The following is a 17,195-nucleotide window of genomic DNA, read 5'->3' on the forward strand; positions in this document are numbered from 1 at the left end:
ATTTGGTGCTGATAATTATGTTCCCCACCAGATGTGATTAACTTGGGTGATCCTCTCACTTTTCATCTAGTGCAGCGTTTAACCATATCAAGTTTAACTAGTCGACTTGTCAAAGATAAAATGTCTGTTAAATCTACAGGGAAATTAGTCACCAGGAACATTACTCGTCAAAATATCAAGTTGGTGATAACACACAAAATTATGATGGTGAAAATAATCATTATACCTTTAAGCATCTGCATCTTAGCATTGCCATTGTGAGTGTGTTAGCATACTGATATTAGGTTTTGTTTCAAAGCATCACTGTGCTCACTCACAGAGCGGCTAGCGTGGCTGTAGTATCAGTTGTAGCAGGATGCCAGCAAGCATTTGACAGATGGCGATATGCAGGAGGAGGAGAGGTTCAACCCAAACACTGAATTATCACAATAAAAAATTCATGTGAAAATGATATATCTTCAAAGCCGCTCTAAAAGTATAACAAAGATATTTAAATTCTGTAGATGTAGGTGGCGTAATGTTTTTCAGTGCATCTGCTTCTGGGAAGAGCAGTAAGAGTCGGTCATGGAACAGTTTTTCAGCTCAAGTTTATTGCAATGTTTAACCTTAAATCCAATTCTAAATTATAATCTTGACTCTATAATTTCCCCTCTAAACCTGCTGGAGCTCAGACCACAGCTGACTATGTTTCTAATCGCTCTGCTTTTGCTATGTGTGTATACCAGCAGCACCATATAGACCAGACTGCATTGTATTGGTCTGAACACTGAATAAACACTGAGTAGAACTGCTTATGTTCTTTTGTATGTTTGATTTAGTTTCACAATGGAGGTGTTCATTCATTCAACATCACATTGTGACATAATACGTTAACACCTCAGCGCACTACCTCAGCACTTCTTGTGTTCTTTGCTGAATGCACAAAAGAAAACAATCACAGTTCTTTCTCAGGACTTCTAAGCCCTGCAGATTTTCAGATTCTAATCAGAGTTAGACATATAGGCAAACTGTTTTGGGAAAAGTCACTGAATTAGTTGTTTCACCAAGGTTTTTAAAAGTTTTTAAATGTTGCTTTATACACTTGTGTGACCTTTTCCAGCTTTTGTGAATGCAGTAAACATCTGGGTGCCTGTTTATGAGTGGGTAACGAAGCACCAGTTACCTGCCTCCCTCTCAGAATAGCTGTGCAGTGACAAAAGGCTGCAGGGCTAGCTGTGGGAGTACGTGCACCCGTGACAGATTGTAGGTCTTTATTCCTGCTTTAGATTGGAGGAGCTGTGCTCGTTTGCTGCTTTTAATGACAGTCTTAAGCACACAGCTGAGCAGCTCCCCGTCCTCCCGCATGGAGCTGTTAATGTTAAGCAAGCTGCAGCAGTGTGCGGTAGACGGGACTAATTATAAGGTGTCCTGTGTCAGGGCCCTGTGGCTCCTTCTCTCTCACTCATGTTATATGCTGCAGCTTTGTTGTTTGGATTTTTGTGGAGTGACAACAGAGATAACAAGTGGTGTGTTTGTTTTTGATTTTAGATTGCAAAATCCCCAAATGCTGCACAATTTCAATAATTTAAAGTAACCCACCACACAATGTTAATTATAAAATAACTGTTCGTAAGTACATGTATTCAGTATTTGATTTGTGTAGTTTTGTATCTACTTAAGATCAAAATCAGTATTTCTTTTTTTATCTCAAGGTCCACATACTAGCGTTCTCTGGAGCTTTCAGCTGCATCATATGGATTTCTCAGTGGATAGAGTGAGTGTGCCCAGTTTTCATAGAGACAGCTCTATGAAAACAAATACTGGGCCCAGACGGCAGGAGTTTCAAGATCTGAAAAATAATGTGCATCACACATTACAGGATATTATTAAGATTATCGTGCCAGAGGGAGCATGATCTTACATGATCTCATGGGTAAGCAGATGTAAACAGTTGTTGTAAGCAGTAGACTGTTGTGGTGCAGCAACCTGCCATAGTAATTCTTTGCAGTGAGAGCAGGTTTGGTTAGAAGTGGTCAACATGGGTTGTCTATTCAGTGAGAAATGGAGGTGAGATTTTAATTGTTGTAATATCTGCCAACAGCAGTATAGCACATAGCTACTGTTAGTCTAAAAGGCTATAATGTTTACCATCTACCTGTCTGAATTAAATCTCTCATTGACAATTTTTGTTTAAAAATGATCACAGCAGCCCTGATGAGTCTGCAAACAGGTCAGGAGATTTAAGACTCTCTAACCCCATCACATTACCAGATAACCTGGTCCCAGACCAGATTTCTCCTCCAGTCGTAGACATGAGGGTTAGTTCTTGACTTTGGAAATGGTGCTAAGCTTTCAAGTGCATATCACTGTCTTCCCCAGTGGATCTAGTTTTCTCAGTTGGCATGGAGAGACCTCTGTAACACTCCATCAGCTCATTAGCTTTTTCCAGATCCTTCAACCGCATCTCATTGTAGACTGTGAGATGCGAGATAAGGTCTTCAGCAAATTAGTCTCCAACTGAATAAACTGAGGAAAACTGTGGGATGCAGTTGGAAGCTACAGAAAAATAATAGTTTTGGATTACCATACATAAAAAGATATATATGATTTTATATAAATACAATATTTAACTACCATTTAAATTTTAAATGATGTGGCACATTATAGGTGATGTACTATCCATAAGCTCTTATTTACTGTGCTATTGACACAAGCAGAAACATAAAGAAAATGTTGGGGGGTGTAAACAGAGGAAGGGACAGTGGAAGTTTATTTATGAAGTGTTTTGGTTTCTGAGCCAATCTTCACAAGAGCTGATGTTTCTCCAAAGGAACATTGTGTTCTAGCCTGGACAGGGGCCCCTTATAGCTTTGTGTGTGTGTGTGTGTGTGTGTGTGTGTGTGAGTGTGTGTGTGTGTGTGTGTGTGTGTGTGTGTGTGTGTGTGTGTGTGTGTGTGTGTTCTAATTACATAAGGTATTGAGGACTTACATGAAGGGGGTTGAAAAGAAAAAAGGGGCAGTACATGTTCTTGGATACATTCAGGGGATTTTTGGAGCTCACTGAGTTTTCCTAGAAAACCTGCAGCGTGGCATACGTCCACATTCCTTTACAGAACTATGCTTTCCAGATTTTCAGATGGCTCAGAGGAACAAAAAAACAGTTGCTGTTCACTGACGCATTGACACACACACACACACACACTTGTGTGTAGCATGTTAGATCAGCACGTAAGCATGTGCAAATACTCACATGATCTTCAGTACACATGTTTTTGTTGAAAACAGATGTTATTTGAGGACAGTAATACAACTTAGAAGTTTTGAATACAGATGAAATAGTTACATTAAAATAACAAACATAGGGCACTTTTATGGAACGTCCTGTTCTTTTCATACATGACTGAATCAGCATGGTGTAAGCACTACATGTGGCATTGTACACCTGCAAAATAATAAAAATCCTCCCCTTTACTCAACAAGCAATCCTGACCTTTTGTCCTCAGCACATGATTGGTGTTTTCCTGCTGCTGTCGCTGACACAGTCAGCTGCTGTTATGTCAAAGCACAGATTTTACTCCCAAAGGACACCAGTTTACTCAGAATACCCTGGATTACGCTTGTTGCTTGCGTGACAAGAGCACGCCAGCCCTGTATGCCTAACCTCCCCCCTCCCCAATACACGCACGCCTGCACACACACACACACACACACACACACGCACTCATACACTCTCCTCCCCTCCTTCACCCTCTCCAGTTTGACCATATCCCATCCCCCATATTGTTACATAACCTTGCGCTCCTGGAGTTTGAGTGTGACGCAATAACTGAGCGACTAACCAGACACAGTGTTGATTTGGCTCACACTGATTCTTGGCAGTCCGAAGTGTTTTTGTGTTTGTGTGTGTGCCACCTACTTTTCAGTGCCTGTGTATTGTGTTGTCAGTTTTCATATCTGAGGATAATAAAATCTTTTCATCCTTCCGTGCAGCTTGCTGATATGGTTGCTTGCGAAACAGCCTCTAAACAGTGTGACAAGGTTATGATGACAGAGGGGCTATTTATATCATAGTTGGTTGGGAATGTTTTGTGCCAGAGTGGAACATTTTGGAGCCCAGCCCTCATTCGGCAGTTCGCCAATGTCCAAAGTCCACTGATTTTTATTTCAGATGTAGCTTGTGTGTGAACAATACCTTCTCGAAAACATTTGTGCTTGTCAACAGATTGAGGGGTTGTCACTCTCATAACTGTGGGCTGCTACTTCCTCTAAGTCCTCACAAACAAAGGCTGCCCTATGTGCTGCTGTCACCACCTGCCTCTTGAAATTCATCTCACTTCTTAGCAATTAGGCAACAAAACCAACTGAGGCAAGTGCAGCTGCCAGAGAAAACATGTGAAAGTGCAAAAACACACACTGAATAAAATGAATGTCTCTCCAGGCAGCAGCTTTTCTCAGAAGTACTCAGTCTCTGCTATTTGTTGATATAAGTTTCTCTCTGACGTTGAGTAAAGGCGAGCCACCACTAACATCTATGTCTGTGTGTGTCTGTGTGATTTGTGATGACGTGGTGACATATCAGTTACCCTCACTCCTCTGGCCCCATGGTGACTCTACCCCCCAACCCCCAACACTTCACCTCCATCCCCCCTCTTCTCCAGATTGCGCTGCAGAATACATCCTCATTATGTAATCCCCCTGGCCCCCCCTAACACATACACACACACACACACATATTCTCACACACATACAGTCAGTTAGAATGGATACTGGTGGCCCATCCCCCATTACCACCTGCCCCAGTTGTAGAAAAGACTCTAAAGGATTGGAAAAGACTGAGCTACTTACCATCTAGATAAACAAGCCCATTAGCCTGGGGTCACACATCAGTTGACTTACACAGTAGTGGTCAGACCACAGCCACCTAATATTTGTTAATATGTGGAACGATTTGAAGGCTGTGAAAAATACTGGGTTACTTTCTTGTTTTTGTGTTCAGCTAGCTAGAAATGTTAATGAGCGCAGAAGTTGATGTCAGTCTCTTCTTGCTCTCATTCCTTGCTGTTCAGGTACCAGCGAGTATGCAAGTTCATGAAACCCTGTGATATCATGTAACTTTTTAATCCCAAAACAAGACCCTGCTTCTTCCCGGCAGCTATTCGTTCTCCAGTATGACAAGTTTAGGCATCTGAATCAGTATCAGGAAGGAAAAATGCTAGCCTGTGGGAACATCTCTATAATGTAAGAGTCGGCTAGGATAATCTCCAGCCCCCTGAGACCCTGCAAAGGATAAGCGGTTATAGATAATGGATGGATGGATGGATATAAAAGAGATGGTTATTTTGCTCCGTGGATGCTTTGTATCCAGATTAATTAACACACTTAAAGCATATAAATGGACAGGAAAGGGGCTCTGTCTTCACTGTATAAACTATATTGGTCACTATGGAGGCTTTACATCCAGGTTATACAGATCTGGTGATACGAAAAAAATAGAACCTTGCTGCTTACTGATGCTTCAGTATTAATAGTCTAATTTCATTTCACGCATAGTTTGGAGAGCAGACGGGATTCTTCAGGTGAAAGATTTTGTAGTTAATGACCCTGTCTCTGTCTATGATCAGTCATGTAATATGCAAAGCACAGCAACTTCAAGACTTCCAATCATGAGTGGCATAGTGTGAACACCACAGTGATTTGATGACTTCGAAAGCACTGTAGTGTGACCCAGGCACTTGGATTTTGACCGGAGGTTCAACATTTAGTTTAGTTTATCTGCAGTAGATTCTGGTCCCCTAAAATGTCTCTTTACATACGGTAAGGCTTTCCAAATAGTCTAGGAACTATTGGGGCAGAGTTGGCAGCACAGAATGTTGCTTATTGGTCAGATACAATCTTAGAGATTGTTTCAGCTTCTCTACACCATCATTTACGCAGTAAGCGAGCACTGGTTGCCACTTGAATCATTAATAAAAGGGACGATGGTTTCTTGAACATGTATGTTCAAGGTCTTTTCCTGCAAAGTTAATGTGGTGCTAACAGTCCAATCATTTACACTCCTCTTTGTGTGTGATCCCAGTATTAAAGACTTTATATTTCTTAGAATTTAATAAACATACTAACATAGTCTTTACCTAAAGCATATTTCCTTAAATACCACATGCATGTTTACATCTTGATAACTTTAAAAATTGATTTTCAGTTCAGTCATTTGCTTTAGGTTCACCCCCCCGACCATAACTCCACATGACACTAAAACGAGTTCTATCATGCCTCTTCTGCCACTGTGTTTGATATCTATACAATGCTTTATGTTGACTGTGGGTTATTTTTCTGTGACTCATGGCTGTGCAACATAAATAACTTGAACTATTACTTGAGTCATAACAAGCATCAAGTAGCATTTTCATGACACAAACATATATGTTCATAGATGGTATGGTTGTCAAAAATAGCAAGTGCTGCTGTTGTGTACTTTTTTTCCCCTACTGGCTTTTTTCTAACGGCTGTGTGGTTGAGTTGACAGCTGCTTCTGGATAAATGGCTTCTATAACTGATTCCGTGTTTCTTCTCTTCCAGGAAACACCCAACTCTGTTTTCCTGGTCATGGAGGTAAGTATAGAAACGTGACTGTTTGGCTATTTCATGACTCAGAACTCGTGTACCCTCCTTGCATGTCACTCATGATTGTTTCCAGTTTAACTTGTTACTTTGTTTCTTGCTCTAAAAAGTAATTAGTTACTTTATATCACTTTTATGTATTTTAAGTAACAAAAATGATGACAAATTATTATGGACCCATTACCACAAAAGCTCCTCTTAGCATTCATTGGTTTATCCCCAGCCCAGCAGCTGTCGGCATGTGTTCTTCCCCTCTTGGCAAGCTTCACTGCTGTTATACCCCCCTCCCTGCTGGCCCTTTCTCTTGTATTTTCCTCTCTTGTTTTCTTTTACATTTTGTCTTTCACTCTTAGCTTGCTGACTACCTCACCCTCGGCGTCCTCCCCAACTTTCCCCTGTCATTTCGCAACACTCTCAGCTGGCAGCAGGGTAGAAAACAAACCACGACTGCACCTCAAGTTACTCTCTGAAAATACACCCCTCTGATTTCTAGGAATTATGTTCCCCGAAAGCCGTAGCTTAAAATCTTGTTTTGGTCTATGTTTAGATGTGTCTACAGTATACTCCATTAATAACCCTTTGGAATCTTGTTTGTTAGGATCAGCAGCCAGTTAATTTGAGGGTATGTACAGTTCAGTCTGGTGAAAGACCAGCTGTTTTAGATAAATGGCTTTTTGTGGTTATATTTTCAGCTTTCAAATGGGTTAAGAAATATTGTGAGGGCCAAAACATTGCTGCACTTCGAAGTATGAACTTCAGTGTGACTAAATCAATGCTGATGCCTCATGTTTTGCTTAGCAGGTAAAAAGCTTGTCTTACTCAAACATTGGTGGAAGTATCAGATGAAAGTGTTATGAAGAGACGAGTGCACTGAGCCAGGTGTAATCCAAATGAAAAGAATACTGTGCCCTTTTAACGCTCTGTCTGGAGGGTAAAAAACACAATTAATTTCTTGGAACAGTGTTTGAAGGGAAGGGACATGTTTGTCTTGGAACAAGTAGTTTGGCACTCCACCAACTTACAGGTAGTTTGAATTGGTTTGCTCAGTTGACTGAGAGAGCGCTATCAACATACCTCTGTGGTTTGACACCATCTTAAAATTCTATTACCATTTACGTGTGATGTTTTGCTAAGCCTTAATTGAATTATTCACATGAAGGTGTAGTCCAGCAGGGGATTAAGAAACAGCAGTTGAATGCAGATCAGCAAAAGCCAGAATTAAATATCTTGCTCCTAGTGGTGTGTAGGAACTCTTTCCAAGTGTTGTGTTCTGTTGGGCTGCCACATTTACAGCCTCTGTGAATGTGTCCAGCGCTAATAGAAAGGTTACAAATATAAAGATGGGTGGCAATTTAAAGGAAAAACCTGAAAAAGTATAGGGATGCCCAGATTAGGGATGCAACGATTATAGATTTTGACTATACGATTATAGTCTGAGGAATAATCACGGTTTCACGATTATCACGATTATTATGCATTCATTAATTTCACAACACTACTAATGAACTAATATATCAAATCACATGAACATTCTTTAGAGATTTGAATGTGTTATTTACTGCTGTCAGAAATAACACAGTAATCAAATAATACAGTACAAAATAATAAATTAAGATTAACAAAAAGTCTGTCTCTTTCTTTGGAATGAAATAAAAGTGACCTCTGCTCTGTAAACATGCATGTCAGTATTTCCTTTTTGAACAAAACAAATGGAGTCAAAGGCTGCAGGACGTCTGTCTGCATGGCTCTTTTGATCAAAAATATCAAAACATTATTTAGTAATTTCAGTTTGTGTATTCTTTCCTGAGTATAGAACTTAAAAACATGGTGGAAAAATATTTGAAATAAAGTATTTTAAGTATTATTATTAATATAAGATTAAGATTAACTTTACTGATCCCCCAGGGGAAAATGTTACTCATGTGGGTAATAAACTTAAGTGTTATTGTCACCAACTGTCATCCATGTCTGTTTTAATTCATTTTTAATCTGTTTTCAATAATTAATCTAATTTTACACGTGGCCTGGTTAAATCCTGTCTGTTATTGTTTTTTGTTTGTTTGACGTTTTATAATAATAATAATAATAATGATAATAATAATAATAATACTAATGATGATGATGATGATGATGATGATGATGATGATGATGGTGATGATGATAATACTACTAATAATAATGGATTACATTTATATAGCGCTTTATCACAGACAAGCACTTCCCCAAGTTTCAGTAAAAATAATAGAAATAAATTGAAAACATTGCTTATACTGTATTAATAATAACTGAAATATAATTAATTAGATCCCATGGTAGAGTGCTGGAAGTCTACAAGCTGCTGATGTTATGTTAGTGTTTTACACCTGGTATATTAACCCAGAATGCCTCGAGTTTACTCAACACAGACCGGAAGAAGCAACCTGTAATGTTAAATGGTCACTGACTGAAGTCCTTGAGAGGTAAACTTTTATCTTCCTTAGAAAAACGAGCTGCTTTCCTGCTGTTTGTTTACGCTGAACTTAAAGCTCAACTCTCACCACTACGCCACTGATTGTAAGCGACACGTTTATATTTAACTCCCTACGAACTCAGTGTTTCATTAAGTAACTTGCCATTAACGTAATTTAACTCCGTTATTACGTGTTACCTTTTCTTTGGCGTGTAAAGCTGGGTGGTGATCCCGCAAATGCTGCATCAAGTTTGACCCATGAGCCGCAACTTTTTTCCGGCAGGTTTTGCAGACGGTGATCCGTTGTCTTGATTGACTCCCTGGTCATTCTTGGTGTATCTGACAGGCTCCCACACTGCCGACTTCACTCTCTTCTTCAGTGGAAACGAAGCTTCGCTGCTTGGTTCTTCTGTCATTGCTAAGCTAATGTAGCATAGCTTCCATGCCTTTTGATACACACCGCACTGTAAGCAGCTGCACCTCTGGTCTAACTTTGTTTTCGTTCTGTGCAGGTTGCACAGAAAATAATGTACCATCATAGAGTCCGTTTTTTGCGAGTGAGAACAGAAAAACTGTATGGTGTAGCGGAGCCTTTGGGATTAATTAACCGTGACGTTTTAAAGCGCGGTTAATAGTAAAATCGGTTAATCGCTGCATCCCTAGCCCAGATTGATTGGCCACTGATATTCAGTAAAAATATGCAATCTGGAATGCTTTCTAGTTTCCGATCACCTAAAACTAATGGATGATGCGAAGAATCTGAGCCACTTCCCAGCTGAGTTGGTGTCATTGTCGCAAACTATCCACTAACTACACTACATCACTAAACTACACTAACCTAAAGTATCACTTCACACCAGCTTCACCCTGTATTGCCTTGAATTCCAAAAGAATTTTTTTTCCTGTGCATGCCAATGCCTCCATATCAATGTAGAATGAATCCAAAACATCTATCCAGACTTGCTGAAGTTAATGGTGCTCCTCTTTTTTAAAATAGCAAAACTATATCAAAACATCTGATTAAAGACTCCCACAAAACTGGTGCAGTATAATCAAAGTCTCATTTATCCAGTCTTATGCCAGATACACCCAGAAAACCTTGCTAGTGAGATCATTGCTCGCAGAATGCCCTGAAAGCAAACCAGTACTACACACCAGTGGTTTAACACTTCTTGTGCATGCAGCCAAGAAGAACAACTGCATGTGTGGACATATGCGGTGGAGTCAAGTGGGGTGTTCAGTCTAATCTGCTAACTAGTTTGTGAAATAAATTGCTGGAAAGTTAATAGACCCATCACTTTACATTTTAAACATAACTCTAGTATAACCCTGTCCCTGATAAACATCATGTCACTCATGCTTCTCACATGTGTTTGTTATGTTAGCGAGGTATTTACGGAACAGCAACATATCACAGGTACAACGCTGGGTTTTGATACGCTCCCAGTTTGCCCTTTAATGAGGATTTCTATGTGGTGGACTTTAAATTTATTTCTAACTTCATTCAGTGTTGTTTTTCTTCGCTTATCCAGTCAGCAGTTTAATTTCTTTTAACTTACCACACCAGCCTCATCCGTCTGCTCTTGCCATCCCTCTTGAGAACTCACTGCACTATAGCAGAGGTTGTCAGCACAGATAAAGCTACGGCCCTTCAACAGATTAATTGATGAGCTTGCCATTATCTGGGATAAGATTTGAACACACACTCAAACACACACACACACACACACAATACCAAAATGTGCATCTCAGCTTGGCATTGTTGAACCTGAATTTAATTGCTGCTGATAGTGATTGTTTGTCTCTCCACACACAGTACTGTAACGGAGGTGATCTTGCCGACTATCTGCAAGGTAAGCATCACACTAATCTGTCTGCCACACACACACACACACACACACACACACACACACACACACACAGATTATTCATCAAAACAAAGTTACTAATACCGCAGGGGAGGAACAGCCATGTGACTGCAGCTATTACGAGTGTAGGTGTGGGACTGTGTGCATGTGATCAGACTGTGCATTTATTATTTATGTGTGATGGATGCTTTGTGGAATAATGTGAGTCTGTATCATGTGGGGCTGTTCAAGAGCGTCTGTGTGTGTCTGTGAGTGAGTGACTGTTTGTATGTCTTCATGTTTTCTATGCGGGTGGTGTGTGTGTGCGTGGGAACCACCACAGCTTTGTACAAAGGGTTCCTTCTCTAGTTCAGGGCCAGTCAGCACAGTGTTTATGCCATTGTGATAGTTCATAACAAAGGTCAGCATTTCTGCTCATGGAACAACAAGTCAGCTTGAGCTGAAAGGATGCATAATGGGCAGTGAAAGTGATATTTGGAAGTTCTGGATCAGAAGAATCCCCAAATACAAGAACATTAAAATGAAGAACATATTACAGTCCAAATTAATCCATCCATACCAGTGTGTCCCTCACCAGCAATACAGTCTTGCCAGTGAAATTGGAAATATTCATCAGAGTCTGAGATGAAGCATGTTGACATCAGCAAACAGACAAACTCACTCCTAGTGATGGCCCCAATCATTTTACTGTCTTAACCAGTAGATTTGCATTACCACCAGGGTGTACCCGTCAACATGTTGTCAGTGACATCATGGGCGAAGGAGACCGCAAGGGTCTGAAGTTGCATGTGTTGCATGAAAACCAGAATGTCATGTTTCATATTTATGTTTCTGCAGTGTAGATAACAGAAGGGGTTATTATATCCATATCCCTTGTAACACACTTGTAAACAGCCCTTTATGACAGATATTATTCAACACACTGATAAAGCACAAAACATTTCTAAAGAAACTTGTATTTCATTGCCATAATTACTTAAGTACTAGGTGGTTACAGATTGTTCGAACTTGTAGTTTAGTGATAACATGCCATCTAAGCAACATATTGCTGCCTGTGGTTATGAAAAATTTATGTTGACCTCCAAATTTAAGGGCCACTGCTTTTAAATATTGGTCCTATGTTTTTTGTATGTATTCATGTCTACATATATATGCATATACATATAAAAAAGTGAATTGTATATTTTTTTATTGTTATTATCTTGCTTTTTTTTTTTTTTTTCAATAAAAATATTTGGAAAAAAATAAAAATATTGGTCCTATCCCTGTATCCGTATCGCAGCATTGATGTTAAAAGCTCACTGAGCTCACTCACAATGTTGTTGTTGCTGTGAATAGTTATAATAGTTATAATCAGTTCGCCTTTTGGAATCTCAAATCCCAAATGAGTGGCAGTTTGCCAATACGTCTGTTAGATAACCACAGGTGTTTACACCTGTGTTCCATAAAAACACTGATTGTGTGGCTGGAACAGCTCCCTTATCACTGTTCTTTTGCATAATGTACCTGCCCCACATGTACACATTTACAGTGTGCTGAATGGGTCACGGTCAGGCCCATCGGTGACAGGGTGGTCCGCGAGTCTCTGCTTGAGTAAGACGGGAGGTTGTGAAATGAACCCTGTGGGGCCACAGTGTTAGAGTATGCTGTCGCCAACTGGCTGCCCATCCTGATCTCATTAGTCATTTTGACTGTGGATTGCTGTGTTCACTTCAAGGCTGTGAACACTGCGTAGGTAACGATTATATTATATAAGAGGATGTCACCAGTGAATGATTCCACTACTTAGACAACTTTTCCATGTTAGAAGTTGGTCCAGTGTGGTGGGCAGAGAGCAGCTAACCCCTAAATCCTAGATTAATGTTGATAAGCTTACTGGTTTGATCTATGCCTACACTTTAATCACAATGGCTTGATATAGAAAGAGAGGAAGAAAGAGAGAATGAAAAGAATCCTCTTAGTCTCACATCGGATTAGACTTACTTCACTACCATCAGGGAAAAGGACCTTCACTGCCTCAATTTACACTATTTACTGTAGGATTATTGCTATAATATGCTAATTATTAGCTTTAATCAAGTGAGGCTGATAAGCACTTTTTGTGGATGTAAGAGCAACTGGAGATCAAAATGGTCTTAATGTGTTGTTGCAAATGCAGATTTGCTTACAGGTGCCCTGTGGAGTTTCATTGTAAACAAACGAAAGCTTCTTTACACTGGTTACATTCAGCGTTCCTCACAAAAATGTTTTGTGTGAATGCAGAGCACCAAGCAACCTCATATGGTGACAAACAATGCAGAACAACAGGAAAACAGGAAGTGTGACATTTCTGTTAGTCGTTTTGTGTATTAATGTGAGGAAGTTTCCATAAGATCTATGTGGAGTGACCATGGATGTATTATAGAGCCATAGCAGTGACTAGACTTGGCGCAGAAATTGTCAGAACTTATTCGAAAAATGGTTTCCATCTCATTAGGCATATTAACTCTCATTTCCGAAAAGGCTAAAACCGCCAAGCAAGTGTAAAAACTTTTTTGTAAAATTAAAGTTTTTTCAAATTGTACTATTTCCATCAGCCTTTTCTAATTCAATACTTCAAAATAGTGGGACAAGTGTGTCCTTGTGTTTGCATGCACAAAGTAAACAAAAGGGAGACCCACAAGTAAAAATTGGCTCGATAGCACTACTAAAGGACAAAAACACCTTTTAAAAAAGAGAAGCGTCTCTCATCCCTGTGAAAAAAACAGTTCTCAGCTGTAACTGCTCCAGCATCAGCTAATGTGCACACAACATCATTCTGATTTCAAACCTTGCTTATTCACATTTTTTAAAAATCTCTGTTTCAGCTAAGGGGACGCTGAGAGAAGATACGCTGAGGGTTTTCCTCCAGCAGATTGCTGCTGCCATGCGCATCCTCAACAGCAAAGGAATCATCCATCGTGACCTGAAGCCCCAGAACATCCTGCTGTCGTATGCGGGTCGAAAGAAGTCCAACATCAGTGGCATCCGCATCAAAATAGGTGACAGAATTGGATAGAAAAAGTCCCTGTTGAAATTATTCATTTTGAAAGGAAGTTAGAACCTAGAACAGGTTTTCTGAAACTAATGTAATGCCTGCCCATTATTTTCTTCTTGGCATGAAGCAGCTTCTTACAAGTCGTGCTGTGCTTAGTTGGCCCTACATTTGAATTCAGAAATTAAATAATATCCCTGGCAGTCAATTACTTTTGGTTAGAAGCAGAATAATGTGCAAATATGCACTGGTCATGGAAAAAATATTTTATTTGCCATTTTCTGTGCACAAAACCTTGACTATGGAACAACAACAAATAGGTACTCCGCTGTCCAAACTAAAAACATCTTATTTTGGTAACTAGAGTATTTTAAATAATACATTTCAGACAACAACAATGATAGCATTTTCCATCACCAGCTCAGCTCTGTTTTGAGTGCATGACTATTTCATGCACGTGTTAGTCTACCCAGTGTTTGCCTCCCAGGCATCCTGCAGAGTTCAACAATAGTGGTCTGTGTTACTAGTAATAATAAAACATGTGTACTGACTGGCTTGTTTCATGCTTGTGTCCTGCAGCTGACTTTGGCTTCGCACGGTACCTCCAGAGCAACATGATGGCAGCCACACTATGTGGGTCACCCATGTACATGGTCAGTGTGTTTTACTGTATTATGTTTTGTGTGTGTCTAGAGTTGCAGCCAGGTCAGTCATTTTAAAATGACTCGTCAGCTTTCTCAGCAGTATGTTGCATAACTCTCCCTGCTGTGGATCTTTACTTGTGACTTTTCCCCTCAGGCCCCAGAGGTCATCATGTCCCAGAACTATGATGCCAAAGCTGACCTGTGGAGCATAGGGACAGTCATCTACCAGTGTTTGGTTGGCAAGCCACCATTCCAGGTTAATACTGTGCACAACAAAGTGTAAACAAATGTGTTTGTAGATGTGTTTGTTCCTGCATTTAATTGCTATATCAATATTTCCAGGCCAACAGTCCCCAAGACCTGAGGATGTTCTATGAGAAAAACAAGAATCTACAACCTATGTAAGCCCCAAAACCTCTTGTCTTCTGTTTTATGGCTCCTTTTACGGTGTGTGATTTGGGTTGTCACAGATGAAAGTTGCCAATTGTGAGGAAAAACTGTGGTAAAATCGTTGAAACCGGTGCAGACAGATGATGCCAGTTAATGACATGCCGCTGCTCAACAACTACTGTATGAATTTCCATTTATTTATTTGTCGGTCTTTTTAATAGTTCCACCAGCAGGTGGACATTTTTGTTTTGTGGCTGGTCTGCATAAAATCTGGCAGCCAGCATAATAATGATGAAGTTACTCTATTGATTGGTCACTTGTTGGAGTTTCCCCATTGGCTGTTGGTCTTTCAAAATGAATTGCTGCAAAGAATCCTGCATTGACCCTGCCTAAGTTCCGCCCCTTTGGAACCTGAGTCAACTTTCTCATTTCCTGTTTCCTGTCTGTAGACATGCTATGTGCTAAGCTTATCTACAGTGGAAAAAAACAAATTAAAAAGATTTTGCTGGAGGACCAGTAAAAGTAACATATCGAACATCTTAAGTTTGCTAATGAAAATGAAAAATGACATCTGATAACTAATGTTAGCAAAACATTAGCTAACTAGCTAACTAATCTAGATGAATCATTAGCTGTCTAGTTAGCAAACATTTTGCTAACATTAACGAACTAAAAATGTGACTATATGTAGATGCCGCTTTTACAGGTCCCTTAGCAACATTATTTAACTAACTTTATAATTTGGTTTTCTTTTCAACATAGATGAGCCTAGCACATAAGTACATAAGCACAGGAAACAGGATAGGAGAAGACTGACTGAGGTTCCACTGGGTATCTAGCTTGCTTAACTGTTATTGGAACAGAGGGCAAAAGGGGTGGGACTTAAATAGGGTCAGTTATGTCCTCTAGAGGTAACGCTCGATACAAGAGGCGTGATAACATCACTTTTGGCGTGTGCACCCTCTCACTGGGAACTCTGTGTTGAGCATAAGCATAAACAAAGTTAAACAGCAAGATGTGGAGAGTCTGGCACTTCCTGTATCTGTTTCAAGTTATAAAGTAGTTCAAACTAGCTTCACCTCCAGCAGCTACAATAGTAACTTGCTGCAAACTGATGCTTTAGTATTAATAATCTAATGTGGGTTTTTGTGACAAAATGTATTTTGAAGAGCAGGCAGACTCATCTTGGATTCCTCCTGGTAAAAGATCTTATATGTGATGGCCTGTTGATGATCAGTCATGTAGTGTGCAAACCACCACAACTTAAGAGTCCCCATTACAAGACTGAAACTTGTTTAGTGTGATCATTGCAGCCATCTGACATCTGAAAGTTATGAAGTGTGACCAGGGCATTACATGCCTCAACATTAGTGTTGTACAGTCTGACACAGATTGCAACCAAGATTTTCTTTGATCTATCTTGCACAGTGTGACATGTAGTAGACTTATAAGATTGATGTTTTCCACAGTCTGTAGGCACCCTGTGAGAAACAAGCTATTAATATTCCTTGCTCTCGCCACCTAGAATCCCAAGGGAGACATCCCCACAACTTAGCGACCTTTTGCTTGGCCTGCTGCAGAGAAATCAGAAAGACAGGATGGACTTTGGTGAGTGGTGACATAATAGCAATGTCTTTAAACATTAAATGGTAAATATATAATTCAGGTTTGGTTTGGCATGCTTGATATTTCTTAAAAACTTCTGTAATTTGTTTCCCGCAGATGCCTTTTTCAGCCATCCTTTCCTGGAGCCGTCATCCGCCATTAAAAAATGTAAGTGGAGAGGCCACCTTCCCAAGCAAGAGACCTGACTGTACTACACTTTGACATCATTCAATGTGAAAACATAATTATTCGTGTATTTATTTCCCTCAGCATGTCCGGTGCCGGTCCCCAGCACGTCCAACGCGGTGACGGACAGTTCCTGTGGCAGCTCCCCATGCATCCGCTACAACTCCCCTCCTGTGAGTTTGATATTACTTTATAAATCCTTATTCAGAGGGGATTACAGTATTTACACTGTAACAAAGGTAATAAATTATTAACCAAGCCTCCCTGTTGTGCTCCTGTTGTGCCTGCTCGCCTCCTCCAGCACAAACACCAGCTGAAAAGTTCAACATGGTGTCCAAAAAGGGAAAATAAACAGACCCTTCATAAAAAAATATATTTTTATTTTATAAACCAAACCCATCTTACCTTTTTACTTATAATGTATTCTGTTATTGTTAATGCTG

The 17,195-nt window shown here is 39.9% G+C and overlaps 1 protein-coding gene across 1 annotated transcript in view; it reads left to right on the top strand.

Moving 5' to 3' along the window:
- Positions 1-17,195, top strand: part of ulk2 (unc-51 like autophagy activating kinase 2) — a 49,505-nt gene that overhangs the window by 12,163 nt on the left and 20,147 nt on the right. Inside the window, exons 4-12 of the mRNA XM_084716813.1 lie at positions 6,556-6,588; positions 10,863-10,899; positions 13,761-13,934; positions 14,507-14,580; positions 14,726-14,827; positions 14,914-14,972; positions 16,487-16,569; positions 16,684-16,734; positions 16,837-16,925. Of these exons, the coding sequence (XP_084572939.1) occupies positions 6,556-6,588; positions 10,863-10,899; positions 13,761-13,934; positions 14,507-14,580; positions 14,726-14,827; positions 14,914-14,972; positions 16,487-16,569; positions 16,684-16,734; positions 16,837-16,925 (702 nt within the window). The remainder of the gene's footprint in view (positions 1-6,555; positions 6,589-10,862; positions 10,900-13,760; positions 13,935-14,506; positions 14,581-14,725; positions 14,828-14,913; positions 14,973-16,486; positions 16,570-16,683; positions 16,735-16,836; positions 16,926-17,195) is intronic.

This window comes from Lutjanus erythropterus, chromosome 4, assembly GCF_056507025.1.
Source record: "Lutjanus erythropterus isolate fLutEry1 chromosome 4, fLutEry1.hap2, whole genome shotgun sequence".
Classification (NCBI taxonomy): domain Eukaryota; kingdom Metazoa; phylum Chordata; class Actinopteri; order Lutjaniformes; family Lutjanidae; genus Lutjanus; species Lutjanus erythropterus.